Source organism: Salvelinus sp. IW2-2015, linkage group LG19 (assembly GCF_002910315.2).
Source record: "Salvelinus sp. IW2-2015 linkage group LG19, ASM291031v2, whole genome shotgun sequence".
In the NCBI taxonomy this organism is placed as follows: domain Eukaryota; kingdom Metazoa; phylum Chordata; class Actinopteri; order Salmoniformes; family Salmonidae; genus Salvelinus; species Salvelinus sp. IW2-2015.
In genome coordinates this window covers 30,952,451-30,973,296 of record NC_036859.1, presented here as the reverse complement: position 1 = coordinate 30,973,296, position 20,846 = coordinate 30,952,451, and the positions used below count along the sequence as shown (strand labels likewise).

General features: G+C 43.3%; 1 protein-coding gene across 1 annotated transcript in view; it reads left to right on the top strand.

Annotated features, from left to right (window-relative positions):
- Positions 1 to 20,846, top strand: part of LOC111979406 (3',5'-cyclic-AMP phosphodiesterase 4C-like) — a 95,942-nt gene that overhangs the window by 58,579 nt on the left and 16,517 nt on the right. The window contains exons 2-7 of the mRNA XM_070448963.1: positions 5,737 to 5,925; positions 10,956 to 10,997; positions 11,609 to 11,645; positions 14,436 to 14,509; positions 17,897 to 17,943; positions 18,208 to 18,320. Coding sequence (XP_070305064.1) covers positions 5,737 to 5,925; positions 10,956 to 10,997; positions 11,609 to 11,645; positions 14,436 to 14,509; positions 17,897 to 17,943; positions 18,208 to 18,320 — 502 coding nt within the window. The remainder of the gene's footprint in view (positions 1 to 5,736; positions 5,926 to 10,955; positions 10,998 to 11,608; positions 11,646 to 14,435; positions 14,510 to 17,896; positions 17,944 to 18,207; positions 18,321 to 20,846) is intronic.

Genomic DNA, 20,846 nt, shown 5'->3' with positions numbered 1-20,846 from the left:
GGGAGAGATGCACCATTAGGGAGGAGGGAGAGATGCACCATTAGAGAGGAGGGAGAGATGCACCATTAGGGAGGAGGGAGAGATGCACCATTAGGAAGGAGGGAGAGATGCACCATTAGGGAGGAGGGAGAGATGCACCATTAGGGAGGAGGGAGAGATGCACCATTACGGAGGAGGGAGAGATGCACCATTAGAGAGGAGGGAGAGAAAGCGACAGCACAAGCTCCTGGCACAGGTATCTTTAGAATACCTTCTTCTCATTCTCACACTCTCACTCTCACATACACACACAGCTCCCCTCGCAATGCCATGTCATTCTTGCCAATGTAGAATCCTCTCTCTATCTCTCTCTCTCACACTCTCTCTCCCTTTCTCTCATCATCTCTCTCTGCTTGGATTGAACAGTTACTCTCCCCTTCTGCCCCTGTCTCTCTCTGTGTATTCTGTCTCTCTCTGTGTATTCTGTCTCTCTCTGTGTATTCTGTCTTCTCTCTGTGTATTATGTCTCTCTCTGTGTATTTCCGTTTTTCTCTGTGTATTCTGTCTCTCTCTGTGTATTCTGTCTCTCTCTGTGTATTCCTTCTCTCTCTGTGTATTATGCTTTCTCTCTGTGTATTCTGTCCTCTCTCTGTGTATTCTGTTCTCTCTGTGTTTCTGCTCTTCTCTTGTGTATTCTGTCTCTCTCTGTGTATTCTGTCTCTCTCTGTGTATTCTGTCTCTCTCTGGTGTATTCATGTCTCTCTCTGTGTATTCTGTCTCTCTCTGTAATATTCCTGTCTCTCTCTGTGTATTATGTCTTCTCTGTGTATTCTGTCTCTTATCTCTCTCTGTGTATTCTGTCTCTCTCTGCTGTATTCTGTCTCTCTCTGTGTATTTGTCTCTCTCTGTGTATTCTGTCTTCTCTCTGTGTATTCTGTCTCTCTCTGTGTATTCTGTCTCTCTCTGTGTATTCTGTCTCTCTCTGTGTTCTGTCTCTCTCTGTGGTATTCTGTCTCTCTCTGTGTATTTTGTCTCTCTCTGTGTAGTTGTTATTCGTCTCTCTCTGTATATTCTGTCTCTCTCTGTGTATTAGTCCGTTTTAATGTCTCTCTCTGTGTATTCTGTCTCTCTCTGTGTATTCTGTCTCTCTCTGTGTATTCTGTCTCTCTCTGTGTATTCTGTCTCTCTCTGTGTATTCAGTCTCTCTCTGTGGCTATGTATAGTGTTTTGTCACATGACACAATGTAACAGACCAGCGTCTTATCTTAATGCAACATCCCAGGGAATGAAGTGGGTGGAAAAATGTATGGAGTGCCTACTGTAGCCATTTTTACATTGTACATTTGACATGGGTAAAATCTACATGGGTATAGCTCCCACAATTTGACTTGCATGTGTTTGGTTTGAAAATTTGAAAATGAGTTTAAAATATAAACTATTTAAACTAGTATGTGAAGATATACTCAGTGGCCAGTTTATTAGGTATAACCATCTAGTACCGGGTCGGACCTCCCTTTACCTCCAGAACAGCCTGAATTATTTGGAGAATGGAAACGCTGCTCAATTGGGACCTAACGTGTGCCAGGAAAATATTCCCCACACCATTAAACCACTGCCACCAGCCTTTACCGTTGACACCAGGAAGGATGGGGCCATGGACTCATGCTGCTTATGCCAAATCCTGACTCTGCCATCAGCATGACGCAACAGGAACCGGGATTCATCGGACCAGGCAATGTTTCTCCACTCCTCAATTGTCCAGTGTTGGTGATCGCGTGCCCACTGGAGCCACTTCTTCTTGTTTTTAGCTGATAGGAGTGGAACCCAGTGTGGTCGTCTGGTGCAATAGCCCATCTGTGACAAGTACTGACAAGTTGTGCATTCCAATTTACTGTTCTGCACACCACTGTTGTACTGCGCAGTTATTTGCCTGTTTGTGGCCCGCCTGTTAGCTTGCACGATTCTTGCCGTTCTCCTTCCACCKCTCATCAACAAGCTGTTTTCACCCACAGGACTGCCGCTGACTGGATGTTTTTTGTTTGTTGCACCATTCTCTGTRAACCTGTCAGGGTTGTGTGCGGAGAATTATCGGAGTCAAACGCAGGACACAGGTGTTGAGCGAAACCACAGTGTTTTACTCAAAATTAATGGCAAAAATTCCACAAATGGAAATAATCACAAACACAACGTATAAACCACAACCACTAACGCACAAACAATCACGTACAAAACAGAAATGAAAGCCAGAGGGTTAAATAGGGAACATGATAGGGGAATTGAAACCAGGTGTGTATAATACAGACAAAACAAAACGAAACTGAAAAATGGATCGATGGTGACTAGAAAGCCGGTGACGTCGACCGCCGAACACCACCCGAACAAGGAGAAGGGCCGACTTCGGCGGAAGTCGTGACAAAACCCTAGACACTGTCGTGCGTGGAAAGCCCGGAGGCCGGCTATTTCTGAGATACTGGAACCAGAGCGCCTGGCACCCACGATCATATCACGCTCAAAGTCGCTTAGGTCACTCGTTTTGCCCATTCTAACGTTCAATCCAACAGTAACTGAATGCCTTGATGCCTGTCTTCCTGCTTTATATAGCAAGCCATGGCCACGTGATTCACTGTCTGTGGGAGTAAACCATTTTCGTACAAACAGAAAATAAATCAAATATACAGTATAAATCGTGGTCCTGCATATAGACATAGTACCTTACAATGTGATGTATTTAATATAACAGGTGTTTCAGCAATCCAATGTACTATGACCACACCCCTTGCACAGTTTTCACATTTTGCTGCATTAAAATTACATCTCAAAAGTGAATAAGTGGAAATGTTTTCCTACCGATCTACACAACCTACTTTGTGTTTTAAAACTCAAAGAAAAATTATAGAAAATGTTCCTAATGAATAAAAAATAAGAATAATAAGAAGATGTCTTTATTGTATGTCTTCACACCCCAGAGTTAATACTTGGGGGAAGCACCTTCGGCAGCCATTACAGCTGTGAATCATTTTAAATCAGATTCTGACAACTTTTCACAACTCTTAGGGCAACATTTATCCATTGTTTTTGTCAAAATTACTCAAGCTCAGTAAATTTGGTTGGGACTTGGGTGTCATTGATGGACAGCAATATTCAAACCTTGTCTCTGATGTTCAAGCAAATCAGGACTGAGGCTGGAACACTCAGGAACACTCTACACCTCTTGGAAAACCATAATTTTTTCTATATTCATATAATATTTTTCATCTCAAACAGTTACAAACATACACATACGAACAACAACTTACAGAAACACTATACTATCTAAATATTTTAATAAAAAAACATTAGATTTTTCCATTGTGTTAATGATTGCAGATTGATTGATTTCAAGGTTTTTTGTATACGTTTTCTTTCAAGATGAGTGATGAAAAGAGAATCGTCCAGTCCATTGGGTATTTCACTACACCCCAATATGCCATATTTTGAAATATGCAGACAGACGGATTGAAAGTAAGTTTATATTGAAATACTTCTGATAGCCCACTTTCTAGCTCCACCCATAACTTTTGGACTTTTTAGCATTCCGTGTAAGTACGGATTATTGAGTCATTGTTAGTTTTACACTTAAGACATGACTCTGCCRTTGTGCTGTAGAATTTCAGATTTTTTTYTCTTGTATAATAAATTCTATATGTACATTTTCGTTAACTGTAATTTCCTTMGTTTAATATGCTCCAACATTCCCTCCATCTTGTGCCAACATTTGCGTTGTGTTGTGTAATGGATTTGACCCAAGACTTTAGTTTTTAATTTAGTTGTTTAATTTAGGCCGACTATCTGTTGTTCCACGTAATGAATCTGTTATTCAATGCATTTGTATGGGCTAATAGCAGTAAGGCCCCAAATATTCTTTCATCGGCTTAAACAGGGCTTAGTCTCTAATAGAATAACTGGTAGCAAAAAAAAAAATGGTGATGGAGATTTTGAGGGGTGTGTAGACATTCACTAGGCACTGTATCTATCAATTCCATGTCTGCACCTGACAGGTAGCAAAAAATACCTCCAGTGGGGTTCCCAATTAGGTTCAGTTGAACCAGAGCCGAGAGTTTGACTTTGCCATTATTAAAGCACTGGATGCCAGTTTTATTGCTGTGTAATAGCTCATCTGACAGACGAGAGACGTTAATGTTGTGTAATTGCCTCATATCATTGAGAGACATCTCCGGGGACAGTTCTGGCACAGTTAGTTTAAATTCCATATTCCATAACTGTTTTAGCATGAGGGTTTTATTTTTTCATATCACTTTGCACTATTTATTTGCAAAGGGCTCAGGCTACATCCAGTTTCTGTCCAAAAACAGCCACAGTTACTGGAATGGTTGTTTGCTAAAGTACCGATTTTTCGGCGCTGGAGTTCATCAGAACCTGTATACCAAGTGGAGCTAAGCTTGGATGTTAGCGGAGGTTGTTGGAATGTGGATGTGGATCAAGGTGGAACCGCGCCGAGAATGAGAAATGCCTTTATTTGGCTGAAGATGGACCATCATCATGACTCTCTGCTGTAGGCAGTGCAGTGCAGACTCTTGGCTGCGTCTCAACAGTGGCTTCCTTATCTTGTCTCCTTCCCTTTGTACTGATCTGAAATGCAGGTAGATGTGATGGGGTAGATATGTAGTGTATAATTCATTTGGGAATCTCCATGGGTTTCATCTGTGTTTTTAAGATCTGTTGCAGATGAAGGGAAGGAGACGAGGAGACTAAGCCCCTTTAGACTAGTGAGATGCATTATTATCAAAGAGAACTGTTTACGCATGTAAACCTGGGCTAGGCGGTGCAGAGCTGCACTAATCTTAATGTATATGGATCCGTTCCTATCCATGTGAATGGCCTTAAAGATGGTTTATAGATCTGTGAATCTGTGCAGCAGGTGCCTCAGGCCGACCCTCGTCATCAAACAGCCAGTTCCCGTAGTCTGACCAGCCAACACCATTCAGATACACTTTTCTGACGTAGTCAACTCCACAATGTATTATTATAYGTTTTCTTCACCCTCTCAACCACTMATTTGTTTCCTTCATATGGAGGTTTATTGGTGTGATTCAGAACAATGATGGGCTTTTTTTGTATGCGTCCATTTCCTGTGCTTTTGATAAATCACCTTCGTTGTTGAAAGGGTTTGTGCTATTATTGACGCCATTGATATTTTTAGTTTGGGCTTCTCAAATGCACTCAATTTGTTTAGAGGGGGGAAAGGAGGGAAGATTCCTTTGTCCCGTTGGTGATGTCTGACTTGACGTCAGTCTCAAAGAAGAGTGCCTTGTTGCGAATGATTAAAATCTGTTGTGTATTGTGCTTTAACTGAGTGTGTGTTTGTTCTGTGTGCACAAGGTGCGTTCCATTTATTGAGTGATGGAGCATCATTTGTGACGTGGGTGATTTTTGGAGCATGGTTATTACAATTATAAATGATGGTGATGACGATAATAAGCAGCTTTCATTGAAAGACGTGCTAAATCATGATACATGTTGAGAGCCACTGTGGCCTATTCTCAATCACTCTCCCATCTCAGGTTACTCTTCACTATACTCTCCYCACTCTCATTAAAGGGTGATACCCTTAGGGTGTTGTATGTAAAATTCATATTTACTGAAATCTGAACAGTTCTTACATTTTTATTGTTGATTTGGAGCTTTGATTTAGGCTACAAGTTTGAAACAGTGAATTGTTTTCTCATTTGCTCTCTCCCTCTTTCTCTTTCCCCATAGTTTTGATGCTGAGAATGGCTTGTCGGTGGGGCGCAGCCCCCTGGATCCGCCGGCCAGTCCCGGCTCCGGCCTGGTGCTCCAGGCCAACTACCACAGCCAGCGTCGTGAGTCCTTCCTCTACCGCTCCGACTCAGACTTTGACCTCTCACCCAAGGCCCCCTCGAGGAACTCGTCCACTGCCAGTGATCTGTAGGTGCCCCCCCCCCTCATATTGGTACTGTCCCTCTGTGACCTTTCACCTTCCACTCACATCTATTGAAGCGTCATGGCAGAGATGTCTCAATGTAGGCCTTGATGCTGCAAGGTCTCCACTTTTTGTAATATCCAAGGTTATATACAGGTTTTGTGGAACAGATACAATGATAAGTGGAAGGGAATTGCTTCTTGGATCACTTTCCAAAAGGGAATTCTGATAGCAAAACATGGGGAATACGTTAGGCCCATTTGAAAGCTTTCCCTTTTACTGTATACTCAGAGTAAGGAATTAATAGAAATGTACAGAATGGTTATCTGGAGGAAAGTGGAGTAGGGTCAAGAGGAGGGTTTAGTATGTTTTTAATCTAGTCCATGGGAGACTAGATAATRTCATTTGTAATTGATGAAATGTCTATATATCTCAGTGTTTTAGAATTAGTTGCTTATTCGGATATATATATCGATGTGTGCCCGATGCCGCCCCTCATCTCTGATTCTCTGCTGAGAGTGCACTATCATGTGTGCCTATAGGCTATTTAGTGTGGTCTCAATCAAATGATCCATAGCCTTTAGGCATGCTCGTAGAAGCACAGAGCAAAGTTGTATTTCTAAGATAGCTGCTGGGATGGTGTAAATAAAACTCGGCTGCATTACAAACTGCAATGGACTTTCCAACCCTGAGCCCAGGCCTGCTCTGCTCTTGCTGATCAAAAACATGTTTGTGTGCTGCTTATCCAATGGCTGTGTAGGCCTACGGTGACAGTTCAGGAGGAGAGTCAAAGGCTTCTGCCGAAAATAATTTAATCTTGAGCTCGGACTAGAATACAGCCTATATTCTGTTCCTTTTGAGAAGAAGAGTGGGAAGATGAGAAGGAGGACCGGAGGTCAACTTTSATAGCTTGCTTCTACTAYAATTGATTTAATTAAAAACAATATGTTTTTTGCCCATTATGTACAGTACCAGTCAAAAGTTTGGACACACCTACTCATTCAAGGGTTTTTCTTTATTTTTACTATTTTCTACATTGTAGAATAATAGTGAAGACATCAACACAATTAAATAACACATATAGAATCATGTAGTAACCAAAAAAGTGTTAAACAAATCAAAATATATTTTAGATTTTAGATTCTTCAAAGTAGCCACCCTTTGCCTTGATGACAGCTTTGCACACCCTTGGCATTCTCTCAACCTGCTTCACCTGGAATCCTTTTTGGCTCCTGCCAATTCCAGCCAGACTTAGAGCCATCTATTTAGCTTGCTGACGTTAGCTAGCTAAATAGTTAGCATAATGTTTAGCATAACAGGCTAGCTAGCTAGCTTAATTCCTACCTTGCAAACCAGATAACAGGTTTGATATGATGTAGCTAGCTACAGAGGTGGGACCAAGTCACTATTATTCGAGTCACAAGCAAGTCTCAAGTCACAAGGTCCGAGTCTCAATTCGAGTCCCAAGTATAACAGGTCAAGACTCAAGTCGTGCAATCTAAGTCGAGTCGAGTCACAAGTTTTTTCAAGTCAAGTAAAAACAAATCTATACATGCAACGGCTTGTTCAACTACAAATCTTTCTCTATTTATTGAGGCTACCAGACAGCCATTTTCATGATTTTGATTTTGAAAAAGCCATATCTCAAAAAATKTGCTTTTCTTAAAAAAACAGAAAAGACAGACATGGCAGCTCTGTGTCTAGCTCCTAAGCAACTTTGCAGTATTTTGTTTTTTTTGTGTGTTATTTCTTATATTATAAGCACAATTTTTGGGGGGTGTTATTACATACAGCCAGAAAGAACTTTTGGATATCGGAGAGGCGGTAACTCAATAGCGTTACGAACAGGAATACGACACACCATCCACTGCTTCCGAGTACATTACTCGCTAATGTTCAGTCTCCGGATAATAAAGTAGACGAGCTCAGGGCGAGGATCTCCTTCCAGTGAGACATCAGGGATTGTAACATACTCTGTTTCACGGAAACATGGCTCTCTCAGGATATATATCCATTCAGCCATCTGGGTTCTCAGTACATTGCGCAGGCAAGAATAAAGAACTCTCCGGGAAGAAGAAAGGCGGGGGTGTATGTTTCATGATTAACCACTCATGGTGTGATTGTGATAACACACAGAAACTCAAGTCCTTTATTTCACCCGACCTAGAATACCTCACAATCAAATGCCGACCGTATTTCCTCCCAAGAGAATTATCTTCGGTTATAGTCACAGCCGTGTATATTCCCCCTCAAGCCGATACCACGACGGCCCTCAAAGAACTACACTAGACTTTTTGCAAACTGATAACCACATATCCTGAGGCGGCATTTATTGTAGCTGTGGATTTTAACAAAGCAAATTTGAGGGAAGCSCTACCAAAGTTCTACCAACACATTGACTGTAGTACTCGCACTGGTAAAACATTGGACCACTGCTACTCAACTTTTCGAWATGCCTACAAGGYCCTCCCCCGCCATCCCTTCAGCAAATCTGATCACGACTCCATTTTGCACCTCCCTTCCTATARGCAGAAACTCAAACAGGAAATACCCGTACTAAAGTCTATTCGACACTGGTCTGACCAATCGGAATCCATGCTTCAAGATTGTTTTGATCACGCGGACTGGGATATGTTCCGGTTAGCCTCTGAGAATAACATTGACAAATACACAGATACGGTGACTGAGTTCATCAGGAAGTGTATAGGAGATGTTGTACCTACTGTGACTATTAAAACCTACCCAATCCAGAAACAGTGGATAGCCGCATTCGAGCAAAACTGAAAGCGCAACCCACAGCATTTAACCATGGCAAGGTGACTATGGCCAAATACAATCAAACAGGCAAAACAATCAAAACAATCAAAGTGAAGTTGCAATTTAACGGCTCAGACACGAGMCATATGTGGCAGGGTCTACAGACAATCATGGTCTAGGGAAAACCAGCCACGTCGTGGACACTGATGTCTTGCTTCCTTCTTTGCCCACTTTGAGGACAACCCAGTGTCACCGATGCGGGCCACTACCAAGGACTTTGGGCTCTTCTTCTCCGCGACCAACGTGAGGAAGACATTTAAGGGTGTTAACCCTCGCAGGGCTGTCGGCCCAGACGGCATCCCTAGCCGTGTCCTCAGAGCATGCGCAGACCAGCTGGCTGGAGTGTTTACGGACATATTAAATCTCTCCCTATCCCAGTCTGCTGTCCCCACTTGCTTCAAGATGTCCACAATTGTTCCTGTAACCAAGAAAGCAAAGGTGACTGAACTAAATGACTATCGCCCCGTAGCACTCACTTCTGTCATCATGAAGTGCTTTGAGAGGCTAGTTAAGGATCATATCACCTCTACCTTACCTGACACCCTAGACCCACTTCAATTTGCTTACCGCCCCAATAGATCCACAGACAATGCAATAGCCATGGCACTGCACACTGCCCCATCCCATCTGGACAAGAGGAATACCTATGTAAGAATGCTGTTCATTGACTATAGTGCAGCATTCAACACCATAGACAACACCTCCAYTTTGCTTCCCCACAAGGGTGCGTGCTCAGCCCCCTCCTGTACTCCCTGTTCACTCATGACTGCGTGGCCACGCACACCTCCAACTCAATCAAGTTTGCAGACGACACAACGGTAGTAGGCCTGATTACCAACACTGACGAGACAACACAACACTACAGGGAGGAGGTAAGGGCTTTGGGAGAGTGGTGCCAGGAAAAKAACCTCTCACTCATCGTCAACAAAACAAAGGAGCTGATTGTGGACTTCTGGAAACAGCAGAGGGAGCACGCCCTTATCCATAYTGATGGGACCGCAGTTGAGAAGGTGGAAAGCTTCAAGTTCCTCAGCGTACACATCACTGACGATCTGGAATGGTCCACCCACACAGACAGTGTGGTGAAGAAGGCGCAACAGCGCCTCTTCAACCTCAGGAGGCTGAAGAAATTTGGCTTGGCCCCTACAACCCTCAAACTTTTACAGATGTGCAATTGAGAGCATCCTGTCAGCCTGGTACGGCAACTGCACTGCCTGCAACCGCAGGGCTCTCCAGAGGGTGGTGCGGTCTGTCCAACGCATCACCGGGGGCAAACTACCTGCCCTCCAAGACACCTACAGCACCTGATGTCACAGGAAGGCCAAAAAGATCATCAAGGACATCAACCACCCGAGCCACGGCCTGTTCACCCCGCTATCATCCAGAAGGCGAGGTCAGTACAGGTGCATCAAAGCTRGGTCTGAGAGACTGAAAAATAGCTTCAATCTTAAGGCCATCAGACTGTTAAATAGCCATCACTAGCCGGCTTCCACCCTGTTACACAACACTGCACCTTAGAGGCTTCTGCCGTATATACATAAACTTGGAATCACTGGCCACTTTAATAATGGAACACTAGTCACTTTAATACTGTTTAAATTATGTTTACATACTGCTTTACTCATCTCATATGTATATACTGTATTCTATTCTACTGTATTTTAGTCAATGCCACTCTTAATTCCATTATTTTACTTTCAGATTTGTGTGTATTGTTGTGAATCATTTTAAGATACTACTGCAGTATTGGAGCTAGGAACACAAGCATTTCGCTACACCTGCAATAACATCTGCTGATTATGTATATGTGACCAATAAAATGTTATTTTATTTATATATTTTTTAGCAGGCTAGYGTCAAAATTTTGTCTGACAAAATGCAGCCGTATTGTCTTTATTTGAAACTTCGCAGCCACCAGAGTTTGACAAATGACTACAGTTTGCAATGATTTGTGGGTCATATCAACCCCACAAGTGATCAAAGTTCTTCACTCGCTCCCCCGAGGGAGAGTGGCTAGCACGAGAGCTGAGGGGGCAAAAATAAGGTGTTTGGACTGCAGCTAAAGATGGAAAAATTAGCGACTTTATTTTTTAAAAACTTTTACTTCTGCTGTTTATTTTTCCAGTCTACATCAGCCTAAGACAGTTTCCCTGTGTCTAAACACCTTAGTTTGTGATAATCGGTTGCAGGTCACCAACTCTTGCCTCTGTTTTTAAAGGGAAGAAAGCTTGAAGCACTGGGAAGTCAACTGGTTGTCTCGGTGAGAAGAACTTGACAAAACGCTGATTTGTCCCCTCAAAGGCCTGTCCCGCATTCTCCATTACAGGTTTCAGAGCCATCATCCTCCCCATGGCACCAGTGACAAAAAATGTACCCCTCCCCCATGTTTTTCCTGTGACCCCAAGAAAAGCCTTTTTTCTTTTGCATGTGAAGCTTCAAGAAAAAGACCCTAGCATAACCCCAACCCTATAACTTTACCAGTTGGACGTTCATTTCTCCCTACCTCACGGTTCCTATAATGTACAGTGCATGGCATCCTTTGTTTGACCTTAATTTCAACCTGTCTGGTCTACCTTTATTCGTTGCGTTCTTTGCTTTGATGTCGGTCTGCAGGTTGTTGAAGTGTTTTTTCACAGACACTGATCAACTGTCTTGATTTATGATTAAATGCAAATGTGTAAAGTGCACAGTAGACATTAGTACCATAKTAGTCATGTTGGATTTAACCTAAATATTGTATACACACTAAATGGTTGCAATTTTGTTTAACCTTTTCACTGATTCTGTTAATGTATTTTAAAAAAATTAAGACCAGAGCCTAAACCAATATCTTGATTTAACCTAAATGTCATCATTTTTGCCCCATTATAGACATGGAGAAGACATGATTGTGACACCATTTGCACAGGTTAGTTTTGGAAATATTCTGTCCTGTGTTTTTCAGCTGAATAAATGGTTAACGAATTGGCTTGGTATGGACTAGTGGTCTAGGCTACTGCCTCTGGAGCACATGTACAATGTATCGCTGCCAGCATTGGTTAGAATCTATCCCACTGCTTTTAAGCACGCTCTGGTTTACCAAGCCAAATTCTCCCTGTAATTTGGAATGTGACCTCTAATCTGCCCACTGGTTATGTAACTTTACCTTCATTATGCACACCAACACAACAAGGAAATAAATAATGTAACTGAACACTGACTGATTCTGAGTAATGTTAGGCTTAAAAAAAAGAGAACTACAAAAGGTTGTTGTCAGTGAAGTCACAGCTGTCACTATAGGTGCCAGTGACACTAGTAGACGGCCACCGGAACAGCCTTTGCGGCTGGCACATTGCGGCAGCCAGGCCCGTGACAGAGGACRTGCGTCACAACCGCACTCACTTTACTAAACAAGCGAGGAATCCAACATCGCGTTCCTCGATACGGCTGTTGACTGATAAGAAACCCACCACGGCCGGGAAACCAGATACTGTCTTCTTTAATGTGCTGACTCATGATTTAGATTGGTGCCCAGACTCTGACATGTGTGACGTATGGGAGGGTGGGGGCTAGCGAGGGGGCTCACTCTTCATCAGCCTGTAATTATGATGGCTCAGGGGCACCGCTAGTGCTTGCTTGTTTTGTAAAGTGTTGAAAATGAACTATTGCAAGCCACTATTTAACACTAACGCCTCGATCACACCGACAGTGGTCAYGCATTTCGGTACACCAGAAGTACATACATTTCCAATGGAACCCTGCGTTTGACTTGCAGCATTACGTAGCAGAGGTAGTTGCAGTACGTTTTGTGTGGTGCATACGTTGGATTTATCGAACGTATGCATCAATCTGTATGTGTAGACGGCTTGACAGAAATGGTAACAGAAGGTGAATGTTGAACTTTTGTTGCACACATATCCAGATGATGCAGCGTACCATTTTGCACAATAACACTGTCGGTTTGATCAAGGCCTAAGAGAGTTTAAATGTACTCCATTGCAGTGTATGCTTAGCCCTTTTGTGGTGTAAAATGTTCAATTGTAACACTTCACGGAGTATGCATATAATATATTCAAAATGTTTTTATTCATACGTGAAGTACCTCGACTATCACAATGAGGTAGTAGAGAGGATGTACAGTACCAGGCAAAAGTTTGGACACACCTACTCATTCAAGGGTTTTTCTTTATTTTTACTATTTTCTACATTGTAGAATAATAGTGAAGACATCAAAACTATGAAATAACAAATATGGAATCATGTAGTAACCAGAAAAGTGTTAAACAAATCAAAATATATTTTAGATTCTTCAAAGTAGCCACCCTTTGCCTTGATGACAGCTTTGCACACTCTTGGCATTCTCTCAACCAGCTTCACCTGGAATGCTAATCCAACAGTCTTGAAGGAGTTCCCACATATTCTGAGCACTTGTTAGCTGCTTTTCCTTCACTCTGCGGTCCAACTCATCCCAAACCATCTCAATTGGGTTGAGGTCGGGTGATTGTGGAGGCCAGGTCATCTGATGCAGCACTCCATCACTCTCCTACTTGGTCAAATAGCCCTTACACAGCTTGGAGGTGTGTTGGGTCATTGTCCTGTTGAAAAACAAATGATAGTCCCACTATGCACAAACCAGATGGGATGGCGTATCGCTGCAGAATGCTGTGGTAGTCGTGCTGGTTAATTGTGCCTAGAATACTAAATAAATCACAGACAGTGTCACCAGCAAAGCACCTCCACACCATCCCACCTCCTCTTCCATGCTTCACTGTGGGAACATGCGGCGATCATTCATTCACCGAAAAGACATGGCAGTTGGAACCAAAAATCTCAAATTTGGACTCATCAGACCAAAGGACAGATTTACACCGGTCTAATTTCCATTGCTCATGTTTCTTGGCCCAAGCAAGTCTCTTCTTATTATTGGTGTCCTTTAGTAGTGGTTTCTTTGCAGCAATTCGACCATGAAGGCCTGATTCACGCAGTCTCCTCTGAACAGTTGATGTTGAGATGTGTCTGTTACTTGAACTCCGTGAAGCATGTATTTGGGCTGCAATTTCTGAGGCTGGTAACTCTAATGAACTTATCCTCTGCAGCAGAGGTAACTCTGAGTCTTCCTTTCCTGTGGCGGTCCTCATGAGAACCAGCTTCATCATAGCACTTGATGGTTTTTGCGACTGCACTTGAAGAAACTTTCTACGTTATTGAAATTTTCCGGATTGACTGACATTCATGTCTTAAAGTAATGATGGACTGTCGTTTCTCTTTGCTTATTTGAGCTATTCTTGCCATAATATGGACATGGTCTTTTATCAAATAGGGCTATCTTCTGTATACCACCCCTACCTTGTCACAACACAACTGATTGGCTCAAACGCATTAAGAAGGAAAGAAATTCCACAAATTAACTTTTAACAAGGCACACCTGTTAATTGGTGCATTACCTCATGAAGCTGGTTGAGAGAATGCCAAGTGTGTGCAACGCTATCATCAAGGCAAAGGGTGTCTACTTTGAGGAACCTCAAATACAAAATATATTTTGATTTGTTTAACAATTTTTGGTTACTACATGATTCCATATGTGTTATTTCATAGTTGTGATGTCTTCACTATTATTCTACAATGTAGAAAACAGTAAAAATAAAGAAAAACCCTTGAATGAGTAGGTGTGTCCAAACTTTTGCCTGGTACTGTATATTAATCTTGTCCGTTCTTGCAGGTACTTGCCAGTTTGAGGACGGTAAGAAGCAACTTCGCCGTTTTGACCCATCAGCAAGATCGTCAACCCAGCAAGTAAGTTCAGTCTACAAATCAAATCAAACTTTATTTGTCACATGCGCCGAATACAACCTAGACCTAGTGTAGACCTTACCGTGAAATGCTTACTTACAAGCCCTTATCCAACAGTACAGTTCAAAAAGAGTTAAGAAAATATTTACCAAATAAACTAAAGTTWWAAAAAAATCTAAAAAATTCTAAAAAGTAACACAATAACATARCAATAACGAGGCTATATACAGGGGGTGCCGGTTCCGAGTCAGTGTGCAGGGGTACAGGTTAGTTGAGGTAATTTGTGCATGTAGGTAGGGATGAAGTGACTACATAGATAATAAATAGCAAGTAGCAGCAGTGTACAAACAAATGGGTGGGGGTCAATGTAACAGTCAAGTGGCCATTTGATTAATTGCTGGCTTGGGGGTAGAAGCTGTTAAGGAGCCTCTTGGTCCTAGACTTGGCGCTCCGGTACCGCTTGCCGTGCGGTAGCAGAGAAAACAGTTTGTGACTTGGGTGACTGGAGTCTCTGACAATTTTATGGGCTTTCCTCTGACACCGGCTATTATATAGGTCCTGGATGGCAGGAAACTTGGCCCTAGTGATGTACTGGGCCGTACGCACTACCCTCTGTAGCGCCTTACGGTCAGATGCCGAGCAGTTGCCATACCAGGCGGTGATGCAACCGGTCAGGATGCTCTCAATTGTGCAGCTGTAGAACTTTTTGAAGATCTGGGGACCCATACCAAATCTTTTCAGTCTCCTGAGGGGGAAAAGGTTTTGTCTTGCACTCTTCACGACTGTCTTAGTGTGTTTGGACCATGATAGTTTGTTGGTGATGTGGACACCAAGGAACTTGAAACTCTCGACCCGCTCCACTACAGCCCCGTTGATGTTAATGGGGGCGTGCTCGGTCCTCCTTTTCCTGTAGTCCACGATCAGCTCCTTTGTCTTGCTCACATTGAGTGAGAGGTTGTTATCCTGGCACTACACTGCCAGTTCTCTGACCTCCTCCCTATAGGCTGTCTCATCGTTGTCGGTGATCAGGCCACTATTGTAGTCGTGTTTGGCCACGCATTCGTGGGTGAACAGGGACTACAAGTGGGGGACTAAGTACACATCCCTGAGGGGCCCCAGTGTTGAGGATCAGCTTGGCAGACGTGTTGTTCCCTACCCTTACCACCTGGGGGCGGCCCGTCAGGAAGTCCAGGATCCAGTTGCAGAGGGAGGTGTTYAGTCCCAGGATCCTTAGCTTAGTGATGAGCTTCGTGGGCACTATGGTGTTGAACACTGAGCTGTAGTCAATGAACAGCATTCTCACATAGGTTTTCCTTTTGTCCAGGYGGGAAAGGGCAGTGTGGAGTGCGATTGCATCATCTGTGGATTTGTTGGAGCGATATGTGAATTGGAGTGGGTCTAGGGTATCGGGAAGGATGCTGTTGATGTGAGCCATGACCAGCCTTTCAAAGAACTTCATGGCTACTGATGTGAGTGCTACAGGGCGGTAATAATTTAGGCTAGTTACCTTCGCTTCCTTGGGCACAGGGACTATGGTGGTCTGCTTGAAACATGTAGATATTACAGACTCAGTCAGGGAGAGGTTGAAAATGTCAGTGAAGACACTTGCAAGTAGCTCCGCGCATGCTTTGAGTACACATCCTGGTAATCCATCTGGCCCCGCGGCTTTGTGAATGTTGACCTGTTTAAAGGGCTTGCTCACATCGGCTACCGAGAGCGTTATCACACAGTTATCCAGAACAGCTGGTGCTCTCATGCATGCTTCAGTGTTGCTTGCCTCGAAGCGAGCATAAAAGGCATTTAGCTCATCTGGTAGGCTCGCGTCACTGGGCAGCTCTTTGTAGTCTATAATAGTTTTCAAGCCCTGCCACATCCGACGAGCGTCAGAGCCGGTGCAGTAGGATTCAATATTAATCCTGTGTTGACGCTTTGCTTGTTTGATGGTTCATCTGAGGGCATAGCGGAATTTCTTATTAGCATCTGGATTAGTGTCCCGCTCCTTGAAAGCAGCAGCTCTAGCCTTTAGCTCGATACGGATGTTGCCTGTAATCCATGGCTTCTGGTTGGGATATGTACATACGGTCACTGTGGGGACGAAGTCGTCGATGCACTTATTGATGAAGCCGATGACTGAGGTTGTATACTCCTCATTGCCATTGGATGAATCCCGGAACATATTCCAGTCTGTGCTAGCAAAACAGTCCTGTAGGTTAGCATCCGCGTCATCTGACCACTGTATTAAGCGAGTCACTGGTACTTCCTGYTTTCGTTTTTGCTTGTAAGCAGGAATCAGGAGGATAGAGTTATGGTCAGATTTGCCAAATGGATGGCGGGGGAGAGCTTTGTATGTCTCTGTGTGTGGAGTAAAGGTGATCTAGAGCTTTTTTCCCTCTGGTATCACGTGACATGCTGGTAAAAATGTGGTAAAACTGATTTAAGTTTGCCTGCATCAAAGTCTCCGGCCACTAGGAGCAGCGCTTCTGGGTGAGCATTTTCTTGTTTGATAAGGCCTTATAGAGTTGGTTGAGTGCGGTCTTAGTGCCAGCATCGGTCTGTGATGCTAAATAGACGGATACAAATWATATAGATGAGAACTCTTTTGGTAGATAGTGTGGTCCACAGCTTATCATAAGGTATTCTACCTCAGGCGAGCGATACCTCRAGACTGCTTCAACAATAAACATTGTGCACCAGCTGTTATTGACAAAAAGACACACACCCCCACCCCTCGTCTTACCAGACATAGCATCTCTGTTCTGCCGGTGCATGGAAAAATTCCGCCAGCTCTATATTATCCATGTCATCATTCAGCCACGACTCTGTGAAACATAAGATATTACAGTTCTTAATGTTCCATTGATAGGATAATCGTAATCGTAGGTCATTCATTTTATTTTCCAATGATTGCATGTTAGCAAGTAGAACGGAAGGCAGTGGGAGTTTACTCGCTCACCTACGGATTCTCAGAAGGCAACCCGATCTGCGTCCTCTTTTCCTCCGTCTTTTCTTCATGCAAATGACGGGGATTTGAGCTTGTTCCCAGAAGGGCAGTATATCCTTCTCGTCGGACTCGTTAAAGGAAAAAGCTTCTTCCAGTTTGTGGTGAGTAATTGCTGTTCTGATGTCCAGAAGTTATTTTCGGTCATAAGAGACGATAGAAGCAACAGTATGTACAAAATAAGTAAAAAAATAAGTTACAAACATCGCAAAAAAGCTAACAAAAATAGCACAGTTGGTCAGGAACATGTAAAACGTCAGCCATCCTCTTCGGTGCATCTCAAACCCAAACCCACGTGCCCCCTGTTGATTATAATGATGAAGTGAACAATACATAGACACAGTACATAGATATCAACTTTACTCAAAACTGGGATGTCTGTGTGTCCACAGGAGAATTGGCAGTAATCCACCGTCCATGTTAAATACAAGCTTAGCAGGTGAGTCTTTGAAAAGGTTTTGCTTGGTTGAGTTCTACACTCCACAAACAATACAGACATTTCATTCAGCCATTTAGCAATTAGGGTAAGATTAGGATTAGATTCAATCTGATATTAAACCAAACTGATGATTTAACCATTGATATAAACAGCAAAGGGGACTTCGAGATTGAATCATTGATTCTTGAATGAATGTTGAACGTTAAAAGAACGTTAAATCTCGTGCTCATCTCGTTGTGTGTTGTCCTTGTGTGGGTGTGACAGAGGAGCCGTTTCAGCAGCTGGCCGTGGAGACTCTGGACGAGCTGGACTGGTGTCTGGAGCAGCTGGATACTCTGAAGACACGCCACTCCGTCAGCGAGATGGCCTCCAATAAGGTACACACATACACACACACACTCATAACCCAGGGAGCTTTCATTACTCACTTGTACCCTCGACTTTAATGGTAAGGCTGAAGCTACTAATGTCTTACATCAGTATTTGGTTCGGGTTTGAGTTAATTCACTATGATGGACTTAAACGAGGTACAATACAAAAGCACAAAGCTCACCATTGAGTCAGCGCCATCTTGGCTTTATGAAGAATCTACAGGGAATTTTTATCAAATTTTCTGTAGCTGCACAATATCTATTAAGACTCTCTTTCAGACTTTGATTGAATCTAATTTCCTTATTGTTTAGCCAAAACAAGTGACCTTTCCCCTCTCCATTAAAACAAAAGGGATATTATTATTTCACTCTTACGTCAAAGTAAGCAATAAAAAAAAAATGTATATATTTTGGCCAATACACGTTTGGTGGCCTATCAAATTAAAAAGAGCCCACTAAGCCAGTGACCGTGTCACTCTGCAAATGCATTTTGTGCCGATCCTGATTGGACAAATGTGAATGTCCACTGATACAATGAATTCCATCAGAGATTAGAAAATGTGAATGAAATCGCCAATGACTTCTGACGTTTGGAGTTCGTTCCATGAATCAAATCAAATCAAACCAAATGTTATTTGTAACGTGCGCCGAATACAGGTGTAGACCTTACAGTGAAATTCTTACTAACAAGCCCTTAACKAACAATGCAGTTTTAAGAAAAACAAGTGTTAAGTAAAAAATTTATAAGTAAAAAATTCAAATAACAAATAATTAAAGAGCAGCAGTAAAATAACAGTAGCGAGGCTATGTACAGGGAGTACAGGTACAGAGTCAATGTGAGGGGGCACAGGTTAGTTGAGGTAATTGAGGTAATATGTACAAGTAGGTAGAGTTAAAGTGACTATGCATAGATAATAAACAGAGAGTAGCAGCAGCGTAAAAGGGGAGGGGACAATGCAAATAGTCTGGGTAGCCATTTRATTAGCTGTTCAGGAGTCATATGGCTTGGGGGTAGAAGCTGTTAAGAAGCCTTTTGGACCTAGACTTGGTGCTCCAGTACCGCTTGCCATGCGGTAGCAGAGAAAACAGTCTATGACTAGGGTGGCTGGAGTCTTTGACAGTTTTTAGGGCCTTCCTCTGACACCGCCTGGTATAAAGGTCCTGGATGGCAGGAAGCTTGGCCCCAGTGATGTGCTGGCCCGTACGCACTACCCTCTGTAGTGCCTTGCGGTTGGCGGCCGAGCAGTTGCCATACCAGGGAGTGATGCAACCAGTCAGGATGCTCTCGATGGTGCAGCTGTAAAACTTTTTGAGGATCGGAGGACCCATGCCAAATCTATAGGCTTTGTCGTGCGCTCTTCACGACTGTCTTGGTGTGTTTGGACCATGATAGTTTGTTGGTGATGTGGACACCAAGGAACCTGAAGCTCTCAACCTGCTCCACTACAGCCCCGTTGATGAGAATGGGGGCGTGCTCGGTCTTCCTTTTCCTGTAGTCCACAATCATCTCCTTTGTCTTGATCACGTTGAGGGAGAGGTTGTTATCCTGGCACCACACGGCCAGGTCTCTGACCTCCTCCCTATAGGCTGTCTCATCGTTGTCTGTGATCAGGCCTACCTGAATGAATGGAAAGGTCGGTATGCATCGGTAGACACACACCCCCAACTCCCAGTATCTAATGTGCAGAAAAAATGTGAAGAACAGACTTGGAGCTGTGGATAAAACGCCATCCCCCCTCCATCCATCCATCCTCATCCCTCTCCTCTCCTTCTTTCTCCAGACTGGAGTTAATAGCTTGTGTAATTCCATGATTAGCCTCCCCACGCAAGAGCCATGTGCGCTGGGTAAACACACACACACATACCCACCACACACAGGCTCTCCCTGGATACATACACCACACACAGGCTTCCCTGGATACCACCACACACAGGCTCTCCCTGGATACATGCACCACACAACAGGCTCTCCCTGGATACACCACACACAGGCTCTCCCTGGATACCCACCAAACACAGGCTCTCCTGGATACCACCACCACACGGCTCTCGCTGGATATCCACCACACACAGGCTCTCGCGTGATACCCACCACACACAGGCTCTCCCTGGATACATACACCATAGACATACATGCAAGGCACACATGTGGTTGTGCGTTTCATGTGCTGCACCCCCACATTGCTGCCGAAAGTCAATGAAAAGGGAGTCAGTGGGGAGGAATCATCCATGCTGGCACTTGATTTTTCTAAACATTTCACTCTTTGTCGTTGCTCTTTGTGTGGTTTATTTGACCTTCACTACATTGTATCGTATGGGAAAATATAATGTGCAATGGATTTTTCTGAAATTCTCTCCTTCTATAATGTATTTTCTATTCTGCTTTCTGCAAACGTTTGTGTTATTTACATTCATAATAGGATAATGATATGTTGCCTATCATGCCGAATCATCCTATCGTCCCCTTTTTTCTCTTTCCTCATAGCTTAGATCTACAGATACTTTAAATTACACGAATGACGATGAAACAAG